The following is an 18,871-nucleotide window of genomic DNA, read 5'->3' as shown; positions in this document are numbered from 1 at the left end:
CTTCCCCTGCAACCCTACTTAGGGGGATCACAGCAGAGACAAAGTGTACCATGGCTGCCTAACTTGAAGCCCGTACGGTTTCATTAAGAAAGGAAAAGGAATAAATAATGGCATCGCTGGGGTGTGCGGCATGATAAAAGCAAGTGCCCTAGTTCAAAAAGAGGGTTAAAAAAAAAAAAAAAAAAAAGAGAAAAGAAAAAGAAAAAGAAAAGAAAAAGAAAGGAATTAACTGGCAAAGTCAATTCGCGCTAAGCAATTTCTAGGTCTTTCAGTTTGGAAGGGCGGGTGGGTGGGTGAATGCAGGGCAGAGGATTTGTGCGTCTGACAACTTCTGCAGGGAAGGAGACGGGAGAGGGGAGGTGGGGACTGAGAGGGGAGCTGGGGAGGGGGGAGTAAGGGAAAAAAGTTGTTCGCGTGTCCCAGAGCCCATGGATGGTCCCCCCGGGACTGAGGGGCCACCCGCACATGGCCTCTGCACCTGCATGGTGGCTCTGCAGTGGGCTGAGCAAAAAGGGGGCTACGCAGGGATCGCGCTCCAGCCCCAATGGGCCAGCGCCCCTGACCACCTCACTCATGTTTTAAAGCCTTTAAAACATTTCTTTTTTTCTTTTTCTTTTCTTTTCTTTCCTTTCCTTTCCTTTCCTTTCCTTTTTTTTTCTTTCTCGCCATTCTGCTCAGAATTCCCTAACTTTAGCGTCATCAAACTTAATATGACAAAATACCTTCAAAAATACAGCATACCTGTAATGTCCATTTACAATGGTTCTTCAGTAGCCTATACTTCTCAAGCATAGGAATATGCTATACCATTGAGAGAAGAAAAATAACTGTATTTAAATACATACAAAAAGAAAAAAAAAAGGAAACGGGAAAGTTTTTAACTTAAATCCAGTTCCCAAAGGAAAAAAAAATAGCAAAAAAACAACCAAAGAAAAGCCAAAAAAAAGAAAAAAAAAGAAAAAAAAGCAATTCTATGAACGCTGCCTTTATAACGAACAATCAGAAATTCCACTAAGCTAATTTGACAGAAATTTTTCCTCATTTAAACAACATTACAAAAGTCCTGCATTATAAAATAGGGTAGAATAAATCAGTGTAATCAATAAAACTATACAACATACAAATTACATCTCTTCTGAGTGGGCAGTTGAATTCTCTCTCTTTGCAGCCATGACTACAACATGCTCACTAAAAACAACTAACTGCCCAAACTATTGCTTAGTTTGTTTTGTTTAAAAAAGGGTGCAATTTTATTGTATGTACAACCAATTTACTGGTAATACCTTGTCTCATAGCAAGGTTCTGACAAAATGTTTGTCTAGGCTTTTTTTCCCTTCACTGTGAAGCACTGAAAGCTGCTATTTTTTTATTTATTTTTTTATTTTTTTTTTTTAGTGCACATATGTCTTAATAAAGTAATGCCCAGCTAAGTGCTATAGGGAAGGCAAAGGATGCTGGCTAGAGGATGTGATACCATATACTAACAATCACACAATACAATAGAGCAAAATGACTACTCAACCACTTATCAGACACATATGAAAATCCAAAACATTTTATTTTTTTTCTTCTTTTTTTCTTTTTTTTTTCCTTTTTTTTTTTTTCTTTTTTTTCCTTAAATAGAGAATAACCAGTAAACAATTTTCAGAACTTGGAAGTTTTAAAAACGTGCATATAAAAATGGGCATTATATACTTTTATTGAACGTGGATTGATTGCAGTCTGCTAATAAAAATGGGTGTGGGATCTGAAGAAAAAGGAAGGTATTTTTTTTCTCTTTTTTTTTGTTTTTTGTTTTTTTTGTTTTTAAGGCTTGCTTGTGAAAGGAACAGTTGTAAAACAAAAATTGCTTGAAGCAGGGTTCAGCTTAGTGCTTCACAGTTTGACTGCTTCTCTAAGAAGAGCCCTTCCTGCATGTGCATTCAAAATCACAAAAGTACAAAGACAAACACCTAAAACACACTGCGTCGAGTGCAGCACCAACTTTGGTCAAATAAAAGAAAAAAAAAAAAAAGAAAAAATTAATCGTTGCTAAGCTTTTCTACGTGATATAAGCAGGTATTGCATATTTTCATATATCTGGGAGAAAAATAAAACAAACAAACAACAAAACCAAACAAACAAACAAAAAAAAAAAAGAAGAAAAAATAAAACAACCAACCAAAAAAAAAAAAACAACCCCAAAACAAAACGAAAAGGAAGACTCCAAATAAAATGTAAAATGCAGCAACATCCAAAAATACTGATAATTCTAGCATCTACAGATCTCAGAATAGCACTGCCACTGACCATACAGGACAATAAACACTACTCCTATCTGCGGAACAACTAACATCCTATTTAATTCTAGATGTTGAAACTGACAATGGCTGACATAAAAGTCACATTTACAAAAAGTGTCTCCAAATGCTTGACTAGGGAAAAACCCCTTTCAATATAGGAACATGTGCAACAATTCCACAAATAATCGCTATCCAGGGCAAGGCACATTGATATGGAATTTTTGTTTGTTTGTTTGTTTGTTTCGTGCAAATTAAGAAAACAAAACAAAACATTGTTTCAGGGAAAAGATGAGGAGCAAAGTGTCTTCCCAAAAATTTCAGTTACTTGATTGTATAGGACAGTAGTAGAAACCCTTCTGAAGGGTCGAACAAACATAGTTTAAAGGCAAGTGCCTGGAATAGGGATTACAATATTGTGTCTTAATGCACTCTACTTTACCCTACATTAACTATATAAAAATTAGTTACTAACACTAGAACATGCAGAGACTTTCTCTGATTAGCTGGACTTGCCAACCAGAACGTATATATATGTATAGTATAGGAAACCTTCTTAAAGTTGCATGTGAAGCAAAGGGGTGCTCCGCTGTCTGATAGAAAAAAATCACTTGCACTCATTTTTTTTTTTTTCTTTTTTTTTTCCTTTTTTTTTTTTATACATAACATACAGGACGTTTGGGGTCCAAACTTTCTTTCTTTCTATCTTTCCTTTCTTTCTTTCTTTTTTTTTTTCTTTCTTTTTTTTTTCTTTTTCTCTTCTTCCGCGAGTGCCCTCGCTTTGAACTGGCAGAAGTTTGTACGATCAGCATTCGTTTCTGTATAGTTTTCTTTGCAGTCCAGAAAATGAACCAGTTCAGGGACACAAAGGTGTTTTAATTTCTGGACCGTTCTCTTATTATTCCCAAAGGTGTTTGAGAACCGATCAACCCTATATTGCCGGAAACACGTAAAATTTGTCAGAATTGGCATAATCCATTATAGTGACTTTCAGCTTATAAAATTAACAGATATTATGATTTCATTTTAGTTATGTGCTTTGATAACAGAAAATGATTAATTAGCATTTAATGTAGTTAACATATTGTGGTAAAAGCACCATTAGATTTGTGGTTTGTTTTTTTTTTGTGTTTTTTTTGTTTTTTTTTTTTTGTTTTTTTAATTTTCCTTCAGGTTTTAAAGGGATACAAGTCCAACAATAAAAAACATAAAAAGCAAAAAATAGCTCCCCCTTTTTTTTTTTTCTTTTTTTTTTTTTTTTTTTTTTTCTTGCAAGGCTGTTTTTTACCCCAATAATTTAGAGTCCCGGGGTGGAAGGACTTGGAAAACAAAAATAGAATTTTCAACAATCTCTATCTTACAAAGATATTTAGCTATCCAATGAAATTGCACTTTACTCAATTCAAAATTCGATTGTTTTGATTGATTCCTGTCAGTTTCTGTCAAAACAGACCAACTTCCCCATTTCTGCGTGAATTTTTGTGTAATTGTTGAAAATTGTTGGAAAATGGTGTTGTTTTTTGTTTTGTTTTGTTTTTGTTTTTTTTTTTTTCAATGTAAGTGCAGCATTTCAAAACTTGGTTGTTTTTGTTTCTTTTTTTTTCTTTTTTTTCTTTTTCTCTTTTTTTTTTAAAGTGAATTCGTAGTAGGTCGATGTTTCAAATCTCTCTGCAATCGAGTGGAAAATAATTGCTGACAATGCTCTTATGGTTCGTGTTACATTTCTAAGTGCCGACTGTAAAAAAAAAAAAACAACAAAACCAACAACAACAACAAAAAAAACAACCCCCCCCCCAACAACAACAACAACAACAAAAAAACCTGCATTTTTTCCTTTTTTTTTTTTTTCCGATATGTTACAGGAAAACATGCTCTATGTCTGTCCAGTAAGTTATATATTGCAGAATTCAGCTACTACAAAAGTTATAGTTTAAGTGTGTTTCGTGATTTCTCAAGAAGTCTCACACCTGTATGGGAAAAAAAATCGATGAGGATACTGTCAAACAGTTAGGCTCCATATGGAAAGTGTGTTACAACAGCGAGTTGGTAAGCAGCAGCAGAGGCTAGTTCTACTCAGTGTCACCTAACGCTTACACTACCAATGAAACACCTCAAAAGTTATGAAGCCCAACCATTTCCAGCACCATAGGAGAAATTACAACAGTCCTAAGTTGTTCTTAAAAAAAAAAAAAAAAAAAAAAAAATCTCGAAAAAAGTTACGGCCTTTGCCATTCAACCATAACATTTGCCATTTCCATGTACGAGTTTGCTGTCGGTGTCTGCTCGCCTCCCCTTCCGTCGATGTGAAGTCGCTGCGCTGCGATGCTGCTGCTTCCGTGTTACAGAGGTGGGAAGGGGTCAGGTGGTCTGTCCGGTGCGTGGTGGGAAGCGGAGACTTTTATCCCAGGTACCAGGACTGCAAGAGAGAAGAGGAGAACGTCAGCCCCACCGCGTGCCCGGCTGCTGCGGGAAGGGCTCCGCGCACTGCCACGATCCTCGGCCGCCAAGGGGGGGGGGCTAATTGAGGCTGTGACGAATCGACCTAATTACAAAGCTTAATTAAAAATACTGTACGAACCAATATATTTTTTTACCAGTGACAATCGCTGGACGTAGCTACAGACGAACGCGGGGGTCATGTCATGTTACAAGTTATCAATCTTTTTAATAGATTATGGCTTGGAGATCCCTCCAGCTCACTTTTGTCTAATCCCCTGAAAAGGCGATACAGATTCGCGTCTTGGTGCCATTTATCACCCTGCAGTCGGGGTTTTCTTGGGTATTTAGGCATGTGCCAGCATAAGCATCTGTTGCTTTATACTGCCCTGCTTCAACTGTCTCACTGGAACAGATGCACAGAAACTCAACAACAGGGCTGTTTTCTTGGGAGAAAAGTGGATCGATAGAGAAAAGGGAGGATAAAACAAATCTGGGGAAAAGTGGATCAGGAAAACATCCCATATCTCTGGGCATCCGCATGCTTGAAAACAAAAGGTGAACTTCAACTAATAGCTGTTCTTTGGGGAAAGAAACTTTGTCCCCCCCCCCCTCCCCGCTTTATCCTTTCCAAAGGGAAGAAATTCCCTGGGATTCCTGCTCCGCAGAGCACACGGTGCTGTCTGTACCCCACCAGCACAGATACCCGGAGCACAGGGAGTGGGATACCACGGGAGGACCAGTGGGACCACAGGCCAGAGCAGAGCCATAGGGTGGGCAGCCCGGCTCAGCTCTTGGGGCAGGCCAAGCCCAGATGAATGCAGGCACTGTCAGGCCCGGGACGTGCAGGGGGATGCCACTTGGCACTGACATATTGCTGCAGGAGTACACCAACAGGCAGCGGCTATTTAGGCTGAAGTAAAATAATACAGCCAGGGAGATCCAGGTATTAGAGAGCTGTTGCTGATACCCCGTGTTCTCCTCTGGCTGCTGTAATATATGAGGTGCGCCTGTGTGCATGTACAAACTGACGACAAGTTTTACCAACTTTTTTCTCCGTTCCTTTTCAGTGTCTGTCTTGATTGATAGTATAATCAACCCAGGGAGGATTTATTAACATTTACAGAAGACTCTGAGGCAAGTTTCATGTGATACTTTGAGATTATGTGGTCTTGCCATGGAGGTAGGAACTGGTAAAATAAATAGCACGGTCGCAGAAGTTGTCCCGCATCCAATACACCTCATTAAGGAACTCTTCCTTTGCTCACCCTTCTGAACACAAACACGCCATTCTCATATCGCCTCCATCTATTGCCTACAGATTTTCTATTTAGACTTAAGCAGGCTGTAATTAAGCGAAATAGTTCTCATATGTAAAGTTCATAAACAGAGTGAAGTTCCTGCAGGAGTTATGAGGTGGTGCCAAGTCCTGCTCCCTGCTCCGGGCTGGCCGGTGCTGGGGGCCACCAGCAATACCCAATTTGAAGGGAGTGCCTCTCCTGATCGGCACTTGAGCGTGACAGTCTTGGGCCAGGCCAGGAGCCGCGGGAAGGCCCCAGAAGGCAGTAAAGGGGTTAAAATTCAGAGCCAACCATTCAAATCTATATCACAGATGTCCAATTGGCTCCTGTTGCTGCTGACCTGGCCACATGGCTCGGCCGCCGGGTGACGGCAGCAGGAGCTGCGCTGGCCTCACGGGTCCCCCTGACTCCACAACGTGTTTCAAAAAGAGAGAGTGTGCAGCGAGGTGAGAGTGTGTGCCGTGAGCAGGCTCGGTGCAAGGCTGTGCGCCCATCGCATCTCCGCCGGGCCTGGCCTCAGGGCTGCACGCAGGCCGAGCACCGCCGACAGGGGCTGCGTGCCTCCATCCTACTGGCTGTCCGGCCATCCCGCGCGGCCGCACTCCCCCATGGCCCGGCGCTCCTTCACGCATCTTGCTATTCAGCCTGCGCCTTGCAGACAAGGTTACCCCAGAGCGGCTCTGTAATCCTTCACTGAAATAGGCTTTATTGATTGCTCTGGTCTATTGTTCCCTTTTCAAGTCCCCCAAGTTCAAGTTCATCCTGGTGTTACATCATGTCTCGTTGCTAGCAGCAACCAGACAGCCCCAGACGTGACTATCATTAGCAAGAGCCGCGCTGCGCCCTCCCACTGCCCGCCAGCCGCTCTGACGTAGCAGCCCCGCTGCACACACATTGAAGTATTTATTCTGCCTAATTTATGACCTACACAGTGAGAGAGACCCCCACTCCAAAAACCAACACTGTTGTATATTTAATTAATCTGTCTTTCTCTGGCACTTGGGAAAGTTAGACAAAGGCCTAATTATTGTGTTTCGCTCCCCACACTTTTCTTTTTGGGGTGACTATTTGCATGGGAAAAGAAACGGCGCGGCCCGGCGCGAGTCCCCTCCCTCCAAAACACCTTTTTTTTCCTCCCCTGCCCTATTGACATTTCATGAAATACTTTAGCTGCTTAAGGGAATTAGAAAAAGAAAAAAAAAAAAATCTGATGTGAATGTAACTCCTTCTGAGTCGGTATTCAGTAACACAAATCAACTCATGACATGTTTAAATTTAAATGCTAACCACACACTCGGAGAGTTACTTTAAAGGTTAGTTTTTAATCAATAGAAGTTGCTGACTCCGGAGTTTTTCGCTGCGCAGTGCAGCTCTGGGGCCTTTGTCTCACGTTAGGCTTTCAAACTTTTTTTTTTTCCTCGAGATGATTTTAGCAATGATTTGCAGACACAGAGTGCTATTGTGCTCTTGACTAGCAACATGTCAATAAAGGAGTAGAGTTACCATGCACCGGGGTGTCAATATGACTCCTGCAGACACCGCTCAGCCTTAATGCCGATGCAAAACTTAATTAACCCTTACGGGATCAAATCCAACCGCGTGCATATTTTTTAAACTTCTGTGCAGGGGCTCTGCACCGACTTTACTGAAAAGCTGCTTTTAAAGGAGCCAAACTCCGAGTCCCTCGCAAACAGCTGCACTGCGCTGGCTGTTCCTGCAGCTCAGCTTTGATGAAATGTTTTATGGGCTGAGGCAGCAGAACAGCGAGACAGAGAGTGCATTTACTCATCAGATCCCACCGGCACTGCTCTCAGGATACCGTTTTAATTTAGAGCCTCTTACAGCTGAAACGCACACGCAGAATGATCCTCCTTTTCGACTAATCATTTTAATATTAAGATCTCATATCCCCCTCAAGCCTTCTATACATGTCTAAGTCTTCCTGGATTAGGTCTGAAGAGCTCCATTGTCCCTTTGAAGCACCTGTGAAACTTTCCGTAAGGCGAGAGGGACCTCTGTGCCTCAATAGGATGCCCGGGAAGTGCACGAAGACTGGAGCTCTGAAAAAGTGTGCATGGTTAGGGGCCTCAGGGAGGAACATGGCCCAGGTCTGTACGCTGGGATCGCTGCCTTCTTTTTTTGCCTCCTTGTGGGGTGCGAGTGGGGCTCTCCCGCCCAACCCCTTCACATTCTGTAATCTATCCGTCTGCGCCCAGCCAGAGAACAGCGTATTGCCTTTCTTAATTTAAAATCTCCATTTAAATCATGTGCGCTATCGCAATACAGTCAGGATGATACGATCTCCTGGCATTTTCATAAAAGAGATGGTGTTTTATTTCCTCTCTATTTACTTTGCGGTAGTGTTCTACCCCTGAGTTCAGAGCTCAGTGAATGTGCTGGAGCTGAGGTTGCCACTCAGTGTGGGTGCACACCGTCTTGCGAAGCATCCTGCGTCCTTCCCAGCACTCAAGGTGAAACATCAGAAAGAATTCTGCAGTCCAGCACGAGATCGTCGCTTCCCTTTCTCCAGTCAAATGAAGAAGTAATCTCATCAGGTCGAAAAGTGCTGACTAAGGATTTAATAAAGTGCCTGCAGATGTGTGTCATCTCTAAGGTATTCAACTCATGTAATGCAAAACAGTTCCACACCGAATGTGCTTATAAAATTCCATTTAACCATTGCAGAGCTCTATTTTACTGTTCTCGGAGGAGCATTATTACACTTTTTTTTCTTTTTTTTACTTTTCTTTTTTTCTTTTTTTTCCTAATTTACAGCACCATGAAAGTTGAAACTCTGTGCTGCCAGTATCTGAGAATCCTCACAGTAGTAAGGTTTTATGAACCATAAACAATATCTACTTGACTGAATCCTAAACAGGAAGTCTGAAATGGCAATTACGTGTCTTTGATAGCGGAGTCTATTTGTTTCTTATGCTGTTCTGAAGATAGCACAGACACACAAAAATCCTCCAGCAACTTCTGACAATCGAGTCCTTTGTATCGGCAGAACAGCAAGGAAACACTCTGCGATTCAGGATATTTAAAAGAGGAAGGCTGAAAGTGCCTCATTCACTTCAGTACAGTTTCTGCCTGCGTCAAGAGCACTGAAACAGGACCACTGTTTATAAGAATCTTCTTCCAGCAGCCTTCCTGCACGATGCACTTTACCCCCAGCTCCTGAGCCTCACCGTTATTGCAGTCCACAGGTTTTCAAACCGAAAGACAATCAAACAAAAACTTGTTAAATTTACCTCTCTACCTGCACATCCCCTGCGCTAACAATGAGGCCTTTCAGTTCACGCAAAAAGTGAAGGCTGTAAAGTGGCCCTATCTGTTTTTCAAATTAAAAAGTTAAACAAAAGTCCTCAAGGGCAAAGTTTAATGCTGCGGAAGGAGGTTGTTAATGTGGAATCCAGAACTGGGTGTGACAGTTGGCTTATTTCTCCGGGCGATGTGGGTTATTTAAGGACATTCACACAGTTGAAACTCTGACAAACTCTACACACTGGAGATTTTTCTTCACCTCCTCCACTTCAGGCTAGGACCCTTCGCTGGCCCTTTTCTTGATGGCCCAGGTCCGTTCTGTTGGCCGGCGGTGGCTGGGCTTGGAACTTCAAACACGCTTTCTGCTGTACCGCGGCCGTTGCTGCTCTTGGCACGGCTGCAGCAAGTTATCACTGTGCCGTCCGGGACGGGAAATCCACCTTTGATAAGAGCCCAAATTTAAAAACTGTGCAGCTTTGGAGCTTGCCGGCAAAGGGGCTGTTTGAGAAGTAGAGCCAAACCTGAGCCACAGCCGTCGGGCACCTGTGCAGTTTCATCACAGTGCATCAGACTGTTTTGTTTGGGGCTGACATTTCCGTCACTGCAAGAACTTCAAGGCACTCTGAAACATTAACCCCAGGATGGTGCATCAGGGTAACGAGTCCTTCTTGTTTCAAAGATAAAGCGAGAATGTAAACAGTGAGGTAGCGAAATGGTCCATTAGACATCACCTTATGAAAGGTGCCGGCGGGGCCCTTCCCCATGGCAGGTCACTTGAAAGGAAGAGGCTGGAGCAGGGGCTTTGATGTGCTTTCAGGAGGGCTGCCAGGGTGAGCAGAGTTTGTGTCAATTCAGCTTCTGGAGCGAGGGCTCTGGCCGATGCAGCATCCGCATCCCCTTCCCCGTGCCTGTACTCTTCCCCCTTGTATATTGGTTTCTCCAGAGTTTCTTCAGGCATGAAACTCGATCCTACTGTGCAAACCAAAAGGTGGATATCGAAGACAAGGTCACCTTTGTGCCTATGCAAGTTATTTTCTTAGAGCTGGGATTAATTATTTAGTAATTATATTTTCCAAAATGGAATACCAAAAAAGACGTAAGTAGCGTGTTGGTCATCCCTAAAGGGACATAAAACAGTGAGTGAATCTTCTGGTTGTCCAAAACCCAAACCCAGGAGAGTCGCACTCCCCACGACGAGCACATTCATACTGTCTCGAGGAAGATAAAGCTCGTCCCGTGAGGGACACTAGTCTCCAGGCGTTGTGCACAGTAGCTCTGCATCCAATAGCTTTTGTGAGAATGCCAATTGTGGCAAACTGCATTAAATTATATGCAATAATTCTGTAATACAGACTTCTGCCTGCTGACTATTAAAAATGTATAGTAGTCCAAACCACTTGTCTCCTGGGACCAACAAGCTCACTTTGGGCAAGACTGCTGCTTGGGTTCAAACCTCAAGTTGGGAATAGCTCTTGTTTTCTACTAAGTCACCCCAAACCCTCCCAAACCTATGAAAACACACTCATACAGTAACTCCTGCTGTTGTTCCAGACATCTGAATGTTCCAGTGAAGTGTCCCAGCTGGCCCCAGATGTTTCCCAAGTATAAAGCAATGCTCTCAGTGCTGGACCCCCTGCTGCCCAAACCTGAAGCTCAGTGGATTAAAGATTGACTGCGCTATGACATATTCGCATTTAGTCTGAACATAATACAGCAAAGACTTATCAATGGCAAATGTCTGAAATGTAATCCAGCGAGCAGAGTAGGCTGGCACTTTGAATATGATGTATAAATAATGTATGGGAACTTAAAATCTAAATTAGATCTACAGGAAGAAAAACTTTTCCTTTTCTCCGACTTAAAGAAAGTTCTCTCACAGTGAGGTCATTTTTATGTCACTCTCTCAGTTTGCAGTTTTGCTTTTGGACAGAAGATCTTCATTTCAGTTTGGGAACATTTTGTGAGTTAAGGTTTTGCCCCCAGCTTTCTGCACGGTTAAGGGAATGAACTCGTTTAGTTATTAGTAAATGGACTTGGAAAGCTGCAGGACAACTTCTAAACTTCGTGGTGTGCACCGAAAGCTTGTGGCAGTTACGCTAAACCGTAACCCTTGCTGTTAAAAAAAATAAAAAAGATAGCTGAAAGACAAAAAAAAAAAAAAAAAAAAAAAAAGAAAAGAAAGGGAGAAAGAGAGAGAGAAACAATCCCATTTTGGTTTTTGTTAGAGGACGGCATACTACATAGATCAGAGACTTTTCAAAAAATAAAAACCCCCACTGTACACAAAGCACAGGAAAATGTGAGGAAAAAAGGAAAAACCTAAAAGCAGCTTAGAATGTGTTAACTCTGCCATTCTGTCAGCTTAAAGAGTATTTTATGCTTGATCAACAGCTCTCTTTTATTATGCTTTTCTTTCATTCATTCAAGACATCAAAGACCAGAACCACCAGTGTACCTGATCTACCAGAAGAACTTGTAAGGGTGTTCTAAAGAAACGGGGGTATTGGGAGCCAGACACCCCTGCGGACAAGGCAGTTCAAAGAGAATATTTCAACAATGATTACATTTTGTAAATCTTTGTACGAAAGACAGCTTATTTCCTGCTTTTTCATGAAAAATAGATTCTATCCATTAAAGTGAGCCCACAGTATGAAAGTTACTTGAGATCTGAGGTACAGCAAGCGGATTAAGTGGATGGTGAGATGAAATCTTTGAGAGAGACGATGGCTTTCTCTGATATTTGTCGCTGCCATAAGGTACTCTGATCGGGATAGAAACTTTTTTCTTTTTCATTTGTAGACTTGCTGGTGGCAGTGAAGATGTTTGCAAAAGCAAAATAAACCAAAATGAAACAGAAAGGAAAATTGCAACAAATAAAAGAGCTAAGAAAACAAACGGCTGCAAAACCCTTTTGACACGTTTAGAAGAAAAAATACATATATTCACACTACTCCCCAAATTGCAGCCCAGCCATTTAAATCCCACAGACAACTCCGAAGTGCCGCACGCAGAACCAAGCCAGCTGTTTACTTTGCAAAGCCCGCAGTGGTTTCTGCATTGATAAACTATATAACCTCACACACACAGAAGGGATTTTAGCTCTGCCAGACCTCATTGCTCTGTCCTGGTCTCTTTATGCGCTGTCACAGGATAAAAATGATCCTAACACAATCCCTGAAATAATAACTTGCTCCAGAAAGGACATCTTTGTAGATATTTCCTGAATAACTGCCAAAAAGATTTTTTTTTTTTTTTTGCCCATTCATCCTTTCAAAGTTTTGCTACAGACACGGCCAAAATTGTTTGGGAGTCATCCGAAATGACCCAAACGTGTCCCTGCAAGCTGCTGGGAAGGTGCACCCTCACCTATTGCTGCTCTGCCGGTGCAGGGGAAGAGCAAGAATCAGGGCACGTTTGGCCAAAGGAGCAAAAAAGAGGCTTTAATAACTGCCCTGTGGTTTACGTTTGCTCTTAAGATCTGAAAGTAAATACTCTGTGAAGGGGTGTTTAACTTTTGTATTCTTTCCGCCTCACTGTTTAGACCGCCCTGTATTTAATTCTGCTGGAAGCACACTTCAATTTACGAAGAAATGCAACGGCTCTGCAGTAAAACCTCACTTATTTCCTTCCCTCTGTCCAATAAAGCGTGCAAGTAGATCCCCCCCCTTTGCCCCCTCCTTCTGACAGCAAAACTGAGCCAGGCCTCGGTCAACTTGCTGCCATCTCCCCCGGCCTCACATTGTGCCATGAGGGGGCTCCAGCCACTGAGAGCCCCCAGCCCTACGGGCCCTGTAGGCCCCGCAGGTCCCACACTGCTGCCTGCTGCCCGGCCCCGCGCCGGCAGCGCGTTTACAAGTTCAAGTTCAGGTTTAAGCGAAATAAAACGCTCCTCGGGAGTCTATAGCCAGCCCTCATTTACATGTGATCCCTCTGAACTTCGCCTGCGCCAGCGCGCCCTGTTTCCAGGGCCCGCCGAAGGAATGTTTTACAGTTAGAGCCCGCAGTGCTTTCTCAGGCATTTTAGACCCAGAGGCCCAAGTTTCAAGCTGCAGCATTAAAAGTTTCCACAGAGCTACTGCAGAGAGAGGGAGGAAGGAGGGGGGCAGGGAAATGAGGAGAACAATATCGTCTTAATTGTCTCTATATAGCCCCACAGTTAAAGTATTACTTTTTAAAGGGACATAATTTATTCTGGAGGCACGGTGTTATAACAACCAGTACATACTTTCACCGCGGCGTAACCCGCTCCATTCTTCATTGTGCTCTCTGGTTTTGTTGCTTTTGCAGAACTCCTTGTTACCGAGTCCCCCATACTGTACTTACAGTTTTATTCAATTTAAGCCAGTTCCTGCAGTCCTCAGGCAAGCAAAGCTCTCCTGGAGCCTCAGGAGTTTTGCCTGCATCAGGACTGCAAAAATAATCTCCCCACAGCCGCCATTTCCCCCAGAACTTCGTTACTTTTATTGCTTTAGACAATCAGGGAAAGTCATCCAAAAAAAATCAACCCCCAGTCTGGGCCTCCCAAGCTCCATTTGCAGTGAGACAGCCTGAGTGGGCGCATGTGCGCACGCACACACACACACACACACACACACACATACACCCTGCACACCCAAACTTGGGGTTTTTGCCCCCAGGATGCTTCTCTCAGCCCCCCAGCAGCAGCCCTGCAGCATGGGGATGGGCTGTGCTGCAGCAAAGTCTCAGCTCTCTGCTTTGGACAGCCTGGGGTACTAAAGGCAGTTCTGAGATGCTTTTCTGGCTTGCCCTGAGAGTCTTTTTAGCACACACGGAGCGAGAGGAAAGAGTGCGTGGGGGAAATAATAACCTGGACTGGAGGGGGAGAGTGGTCTGCACCAGCCTCTGAAATCCTCCCAAAAGCCTTTGGTGCCTGGTGTCTGCCCGGCACCGACTGCTTGTGGGTGAAGCAGACAAATGAGCAGTCACGGTGTGCTGCCGGGAAGCCAAGACAGCACGAGCAGCGCATACAGGCAGAGCAAGAAGTGGGACGTGCGGGCTAGGGGCAGCGGGGCTGGGAGGGGAGGGCTGTGCAGATGGACGGGCAGACGTGGGAATGGGGGGCGAGGGGTCTGAGGTGACCTTTCAGAAATGGGCAGAGAAAGGATGAATGTGAGCCCTCAGAAAGAGGAGTCAGGATTTGGGCAGGTCTGAGGAGTGCTGGGCAAGGAGACACAAACCATCCCCAAATTAACACGGCCAGAATAGGGACACAGAGGCAACTTTGGAGTTTTTGCCACATTGACCTCAAAATTAGACACTGAGCTGGAGGAATAATGAATCAATTCAGCAGCGAACCCCCCTTCCCAAACCTCTCCTTAGAAAGGAAAACCGAGAAAGCATTGAGCTGAACAAAACAAGCCTCCTGAATGCAAGAACTTTTGATGTCTGCATTTCTCCTGATGCTTTGTACTTCGCTAAACTGAACAAACTGCTCTAAGAAAAGTTCAAGGCCACGCACAATCCCTGGGCTCAGCATTTTGCGCTCTGGGCATGCAGGGCCGGCGGTGATGCCACAGCTTCTCACATTACGTGGTGGTGACCTGGTGGCTGGGGACATGGTGGCCCTGTCCAGCAGGGTGGGGTGTCACAGGATCTGGGTGACCAGAGCAAGGAGGGCAAAATCCTCCTCCACTGTGTTATCTGCCTTAAATGCAGTAGGACGCCTGAGATGTGGTTGGGTGTTGGCCTACAGCAGTGTGATTTTCACACATATGGCAGATGCCAGTGATGGTGGAGTGCAGAATCACTAATTGAGAAGAAATTAAACAATTTAGTTACTTCTGCTTCATCATATTTGTGCAGTATGGCAGGCAGAATGAATTGCTACTAATGATCAAATTTAGTAAGACTAATTAAACTATCTCAATTTAATTAATACTAACAGAGAAAACAGACAAAATTGCCAGTGTAAACCTTGAACTTAAAATCAAAAGGTGTCTCTTCGCTTTTATGAGTTGCCGAATGTGGGGCTTTTCTCTGAAAACAGACTGTACAGAAGTGGCTCTTTGTACTCAGTCAGTAAGCTGCTCCATTGTACTGAGAATTATAGCTCTCCTCCCCGTTTTTTTTTTTTTTGCATGTTACTACTTTTACTCCTCATATTTCTGAAAAGCCTCCAGCCGCCGCAGGAGGACCTGAGCTCTGTTTTGACTCAAGCAACATCAACAGAAGTGATAAAGCAGCTGCAATTACTGGGCCAGAATCTGCCCTCGTACTGCTGTTCCCAGCACAAAGAGTTTATCAGGAGCCTGCGGAGCTCCCCCTGACCGGGAATGAGAGGGGTGGAACACGAGGGGTAGAACACAACCTGTCCTGAAGCTTCAGACCGAGCCTTGTGAGAAAAGAAAACCGGGGAAACCCCAAAACTAAACCCACCTCTACATCAAGGAAAACTGCTTTGGAATCGCTGAGAGATAATACCTGTAGCCACAAAAGAAAAGTGCAGTGATACACAACCAGTGTGGTTCCAGCCCTCCCTACACAGTTAATGTGAATGTTATCGTTTAGCTCATTTATTTGCGAAAGACCGGGTTTATTCTATTGTGCATATCTGTAAGCAGAACTTAAACACAATTAAACAAAAAGATTATTGCATTTCTAAAACAAACTCCTGCCAATAGCAAATCTTACATCTCCGGCTCTCATCAGCGTTAGTCAGGTCCAATATCACAGATTACAGATGTGATCTTTAACCCAAAAGAATACAAAAGACGTACTTGAAAAAAAGGGGGAAAAAAAAAAAGGAAAAAAAAAAAGAAGAAGAAAAAGAAAAAGAAGAAAATGAAGGGAAAAAAAAGGAAATAGGAAAAAGGGAAAGGAGAAGGAAATGGAAAAGGACAAGGAAAAAGAAAAGGAGATGGAAAAGGAGAAGGAAAAGGAGAATGAAAACGGGAAGGGAAGAAAGCCAAATTAGAAATATTATGAGTTCCTGAAAAATCTCATTTCTCATTGCTTAGGACTTGCACAGAATCACACAGAATCACAGAATGACCCGGGTTGGAAGGGACCTCAAGGATCATGTAGTGCCAACCCCCCTGCCTAGCAGGGCTGAAGTAACCCACAAATGCCACATGCAAATTGGGTAACCTATTTTTTTTAAGATGCCTTCTTCTGTTGTTACACTTAAGAAGGTGCAGTTGTGGCAGAAAGCACAGAAGGATAGCTGAAGTTGTGTAAAGCTGTTTCAAGCAATGCAGAGATTCTAATGTTCAGCCTCAGAGGTGGCTGCTTTTTATCCATAGTGATATTTTCTTCTTTATGTCTCATAAATAAAATTACATTTGATTGGCTTCTGAAACATATTTATCTGCATCTCTTCTTGTGTAACAACTATTATTTGTGTAGATGATGCAAGAGTGGCTCATGTAAGTGAAGCTGCCTGAAAATATTATGATTATGGTGTCAGTATGGTCTTGAAAAATGGATATTAATAACTAAAGTAACTAAAGGCTACATAGTTAAGCTGACAAGATACATTCAGCCTCTTTATTTCTTAATATTAGATTTTTATTTTATTTTTTTTTAAGATTAATTCTTATTGGACTATTTTTCTCCTGTTTAAGATTCATTCTTATTGGACTATTTTTCTCCTGTTCTATCTCTGGCTATGCTACAAAGGCAACTGCCAAAGCAATACCCTTACCTGTTCTGAACTGATCACACTACAGCCAGGTAAGATTTGGAAGCCAAATCTTGGCATGCAGCTAGTAATCCTCACTAAGAACAACATCTTTGTTAAACTGAAAACACAAGCAATTTTAAACAAGCTGACAGTCGTTTTGCTGTATCGTTTTGTTGTGTTCCTTTTGAAGCCCAAATCCTTCCCTACATACTCTCACATTGGAGTAGGATGGTCCAATGAGAGGTGGTGATCACTGGTTTGCAAAGATTCAATCTGCTGCAAACTGCCTTTTGCTTCTCATCTTTTGGTCCCTTCTTAAGGAATTTACCATTAATTTCAGAGCAAGACAGTCTGTTTTGTAAGATGTTCCCTTCTGAAGCTTATATATTGCCTGAACTTCCTGCAAAGGCCATTAAGCAAAGGTGACTCTTCGAACAGAAGAAACTGTAATGCCTATCCATTGAGAAGCATGTAGGGACTGCGGCCTTTAGTTTTTGACCTTCACTGTACATTGTGGCCCCGATCCTTTGATTGCAGAATTGTTAAAAAGTATATATGGCAGTTGGCAAAAATCTTAATGTTCCAGTAAATGCAAAAGCCATAAATTCAGCTGCTGACCTTTTCCATCCAGGTCACATGTGACACCTCCTGGAGTTTGTCAGGCTGGGTGGAATTTATAGGGCTCGTATAGGTATCATCTGCGAAAGCTGAACTTTCATGAAATGTCTTTCAAAGGCGCTTCCAAAACCCTTGTAAAAAGTCAGTATGTCTTTTTTAAGGGTATACATTCTAGATGCATTTTAAAAGGTCTCATCATGCCACCTCTGCAAATCTTCAACACTCAGGAAACTTCAGCCCTTAAATGAGTGCTCTTTACCAAACAGAGAAATCAGGCCAGGCATGTAATTATCCTGATTACCAACTTCCAACAACCCCTCTCTGAGCCTGCAGAAGACACTTGAGGTCTATGAGCTCCTTTCATTCTCATGAGCTCCTCTCTGCCCCTCCCTGAAATCAATTGTATTGATGGAGTATTGTCAGTCAGGGAAATATGATTTGATGGTATCCTAAAGCAGTTGCAAAAGAAGGGGAGGAATGCAAAATCTACTCAGGTCCACACCGTGAGCGTGAGATCAATGTTCTCAATAATACGTTTGCCTCCGTGTAGCACCCTAACTGTCGCAATTAATAATGTAGAAGGAGCTGATTAACTTAAGTAAAGTGCTCTCCACTGTGTAAACACATAAAGATCTATAGGGCAAAAGAGGAGCGAAAGAACAAAACGTCATTTTTATATTTTATGTGGACACATTCTTGCTTTCCATTCTGCTCTTGTAACAATTACTGTAGTAGCCACTCTGACAGAGTCAATAAATTGATCTGGGACCTGATGCAGCAGCGAGGCAGACTAATCCAATACAGCATTATCTGCAATGGAGGCCGGGGCGGGCGGGGGCGGCAGGAAACCAGCTACGTCAAGTAAAAGCGGTGAGAGTACATAGCTATCATCTGGCCTTATACTCCTAGCTTTGATTTGTGTGTGTGCATGCACGCATCTGAAAAAGCGTGCAACTCTGCGGGAGGAAAATGCTCTACGCATGCTGGCTGCATGTCCCAAGTCCCTGCAGCCTGCTGTTAGTCCCAGAGCCGTGTGGCTCCATGAGGACCAGCACCCTGTTTGACTGGAGGGCACAGTCCCAAAGTGTGCAGCCTGCCCAGGGCTGAGAATCCTGAGCCTGAGCGATCTGGTGACTGCCTCCTGCACTCCACAGAGGTCAGTACTGGCTCTCTCCTCTGAATGCAACCCCTGCCACAGCCACTTGCCCACTGACAAACAAATCTGGGAGCCCCCTCCCACGTACTGATAGGAACTGTCACTTCTTGTCAGGCTAAATGGCCACTGGGGTCTAGTATTGTGTCTCTGACAGTGGCTGCACTCCTCTTCCGAG

At 43.2% G+C, this 18,871-nt stretch overlaps 1 protein-coding gene across 39 annotated transcripts in view; it reads right to left on the bottom strand.

The window, feature by feature from the left end:
• Positions 1-1,539: 1,539 nt before the first annotated feature.
• The window catches only part of NFIA (nuclear factor I A), a 323,759-nt gene continuing 306,427 nt past the window's right edge, over positions 1,540-18,871 (bottom strand). For 29 of the 39 annotated variants that reach the window (XM_085511645.1, XM_085511646.1, XM_085511653.1 and 26 more), the window contains one exon: positions 1,540-4,695. In XM_085511645.1, the coding sequence (XP_085367771.1) occupies positions 4,678-4,695 (18 nt within the window). In that variant the 3' untranslated portion in view covers positions 1,540-4,677. The remainder of the gene's footprint in view (positions 4,696-18,871) is intronic. The other 10 variants (XM_085511655.1, XM_085511647.1, XM_085511648.1 and 7 more) reach the window with 1 other exon arrangement.

Source organism: Coturnix japonica, chromosome 11 (assembly GCF_054131305.1).
Source record: "Coturnix japonica strain WE chromosome 11, WE-NBRP24, whole genome shotgun sequence".
NCBI classification, from domain to species: Eukaryota; Metazoa; Chordata; class Aves; order Galliformes; family Phasianidae; genus Coturnix; species Coturnix japonica.
Note: the sequence above shows the minus strand (reverse complement) of the source record. Positions and strands in the feature narration are given on the sequence as shown.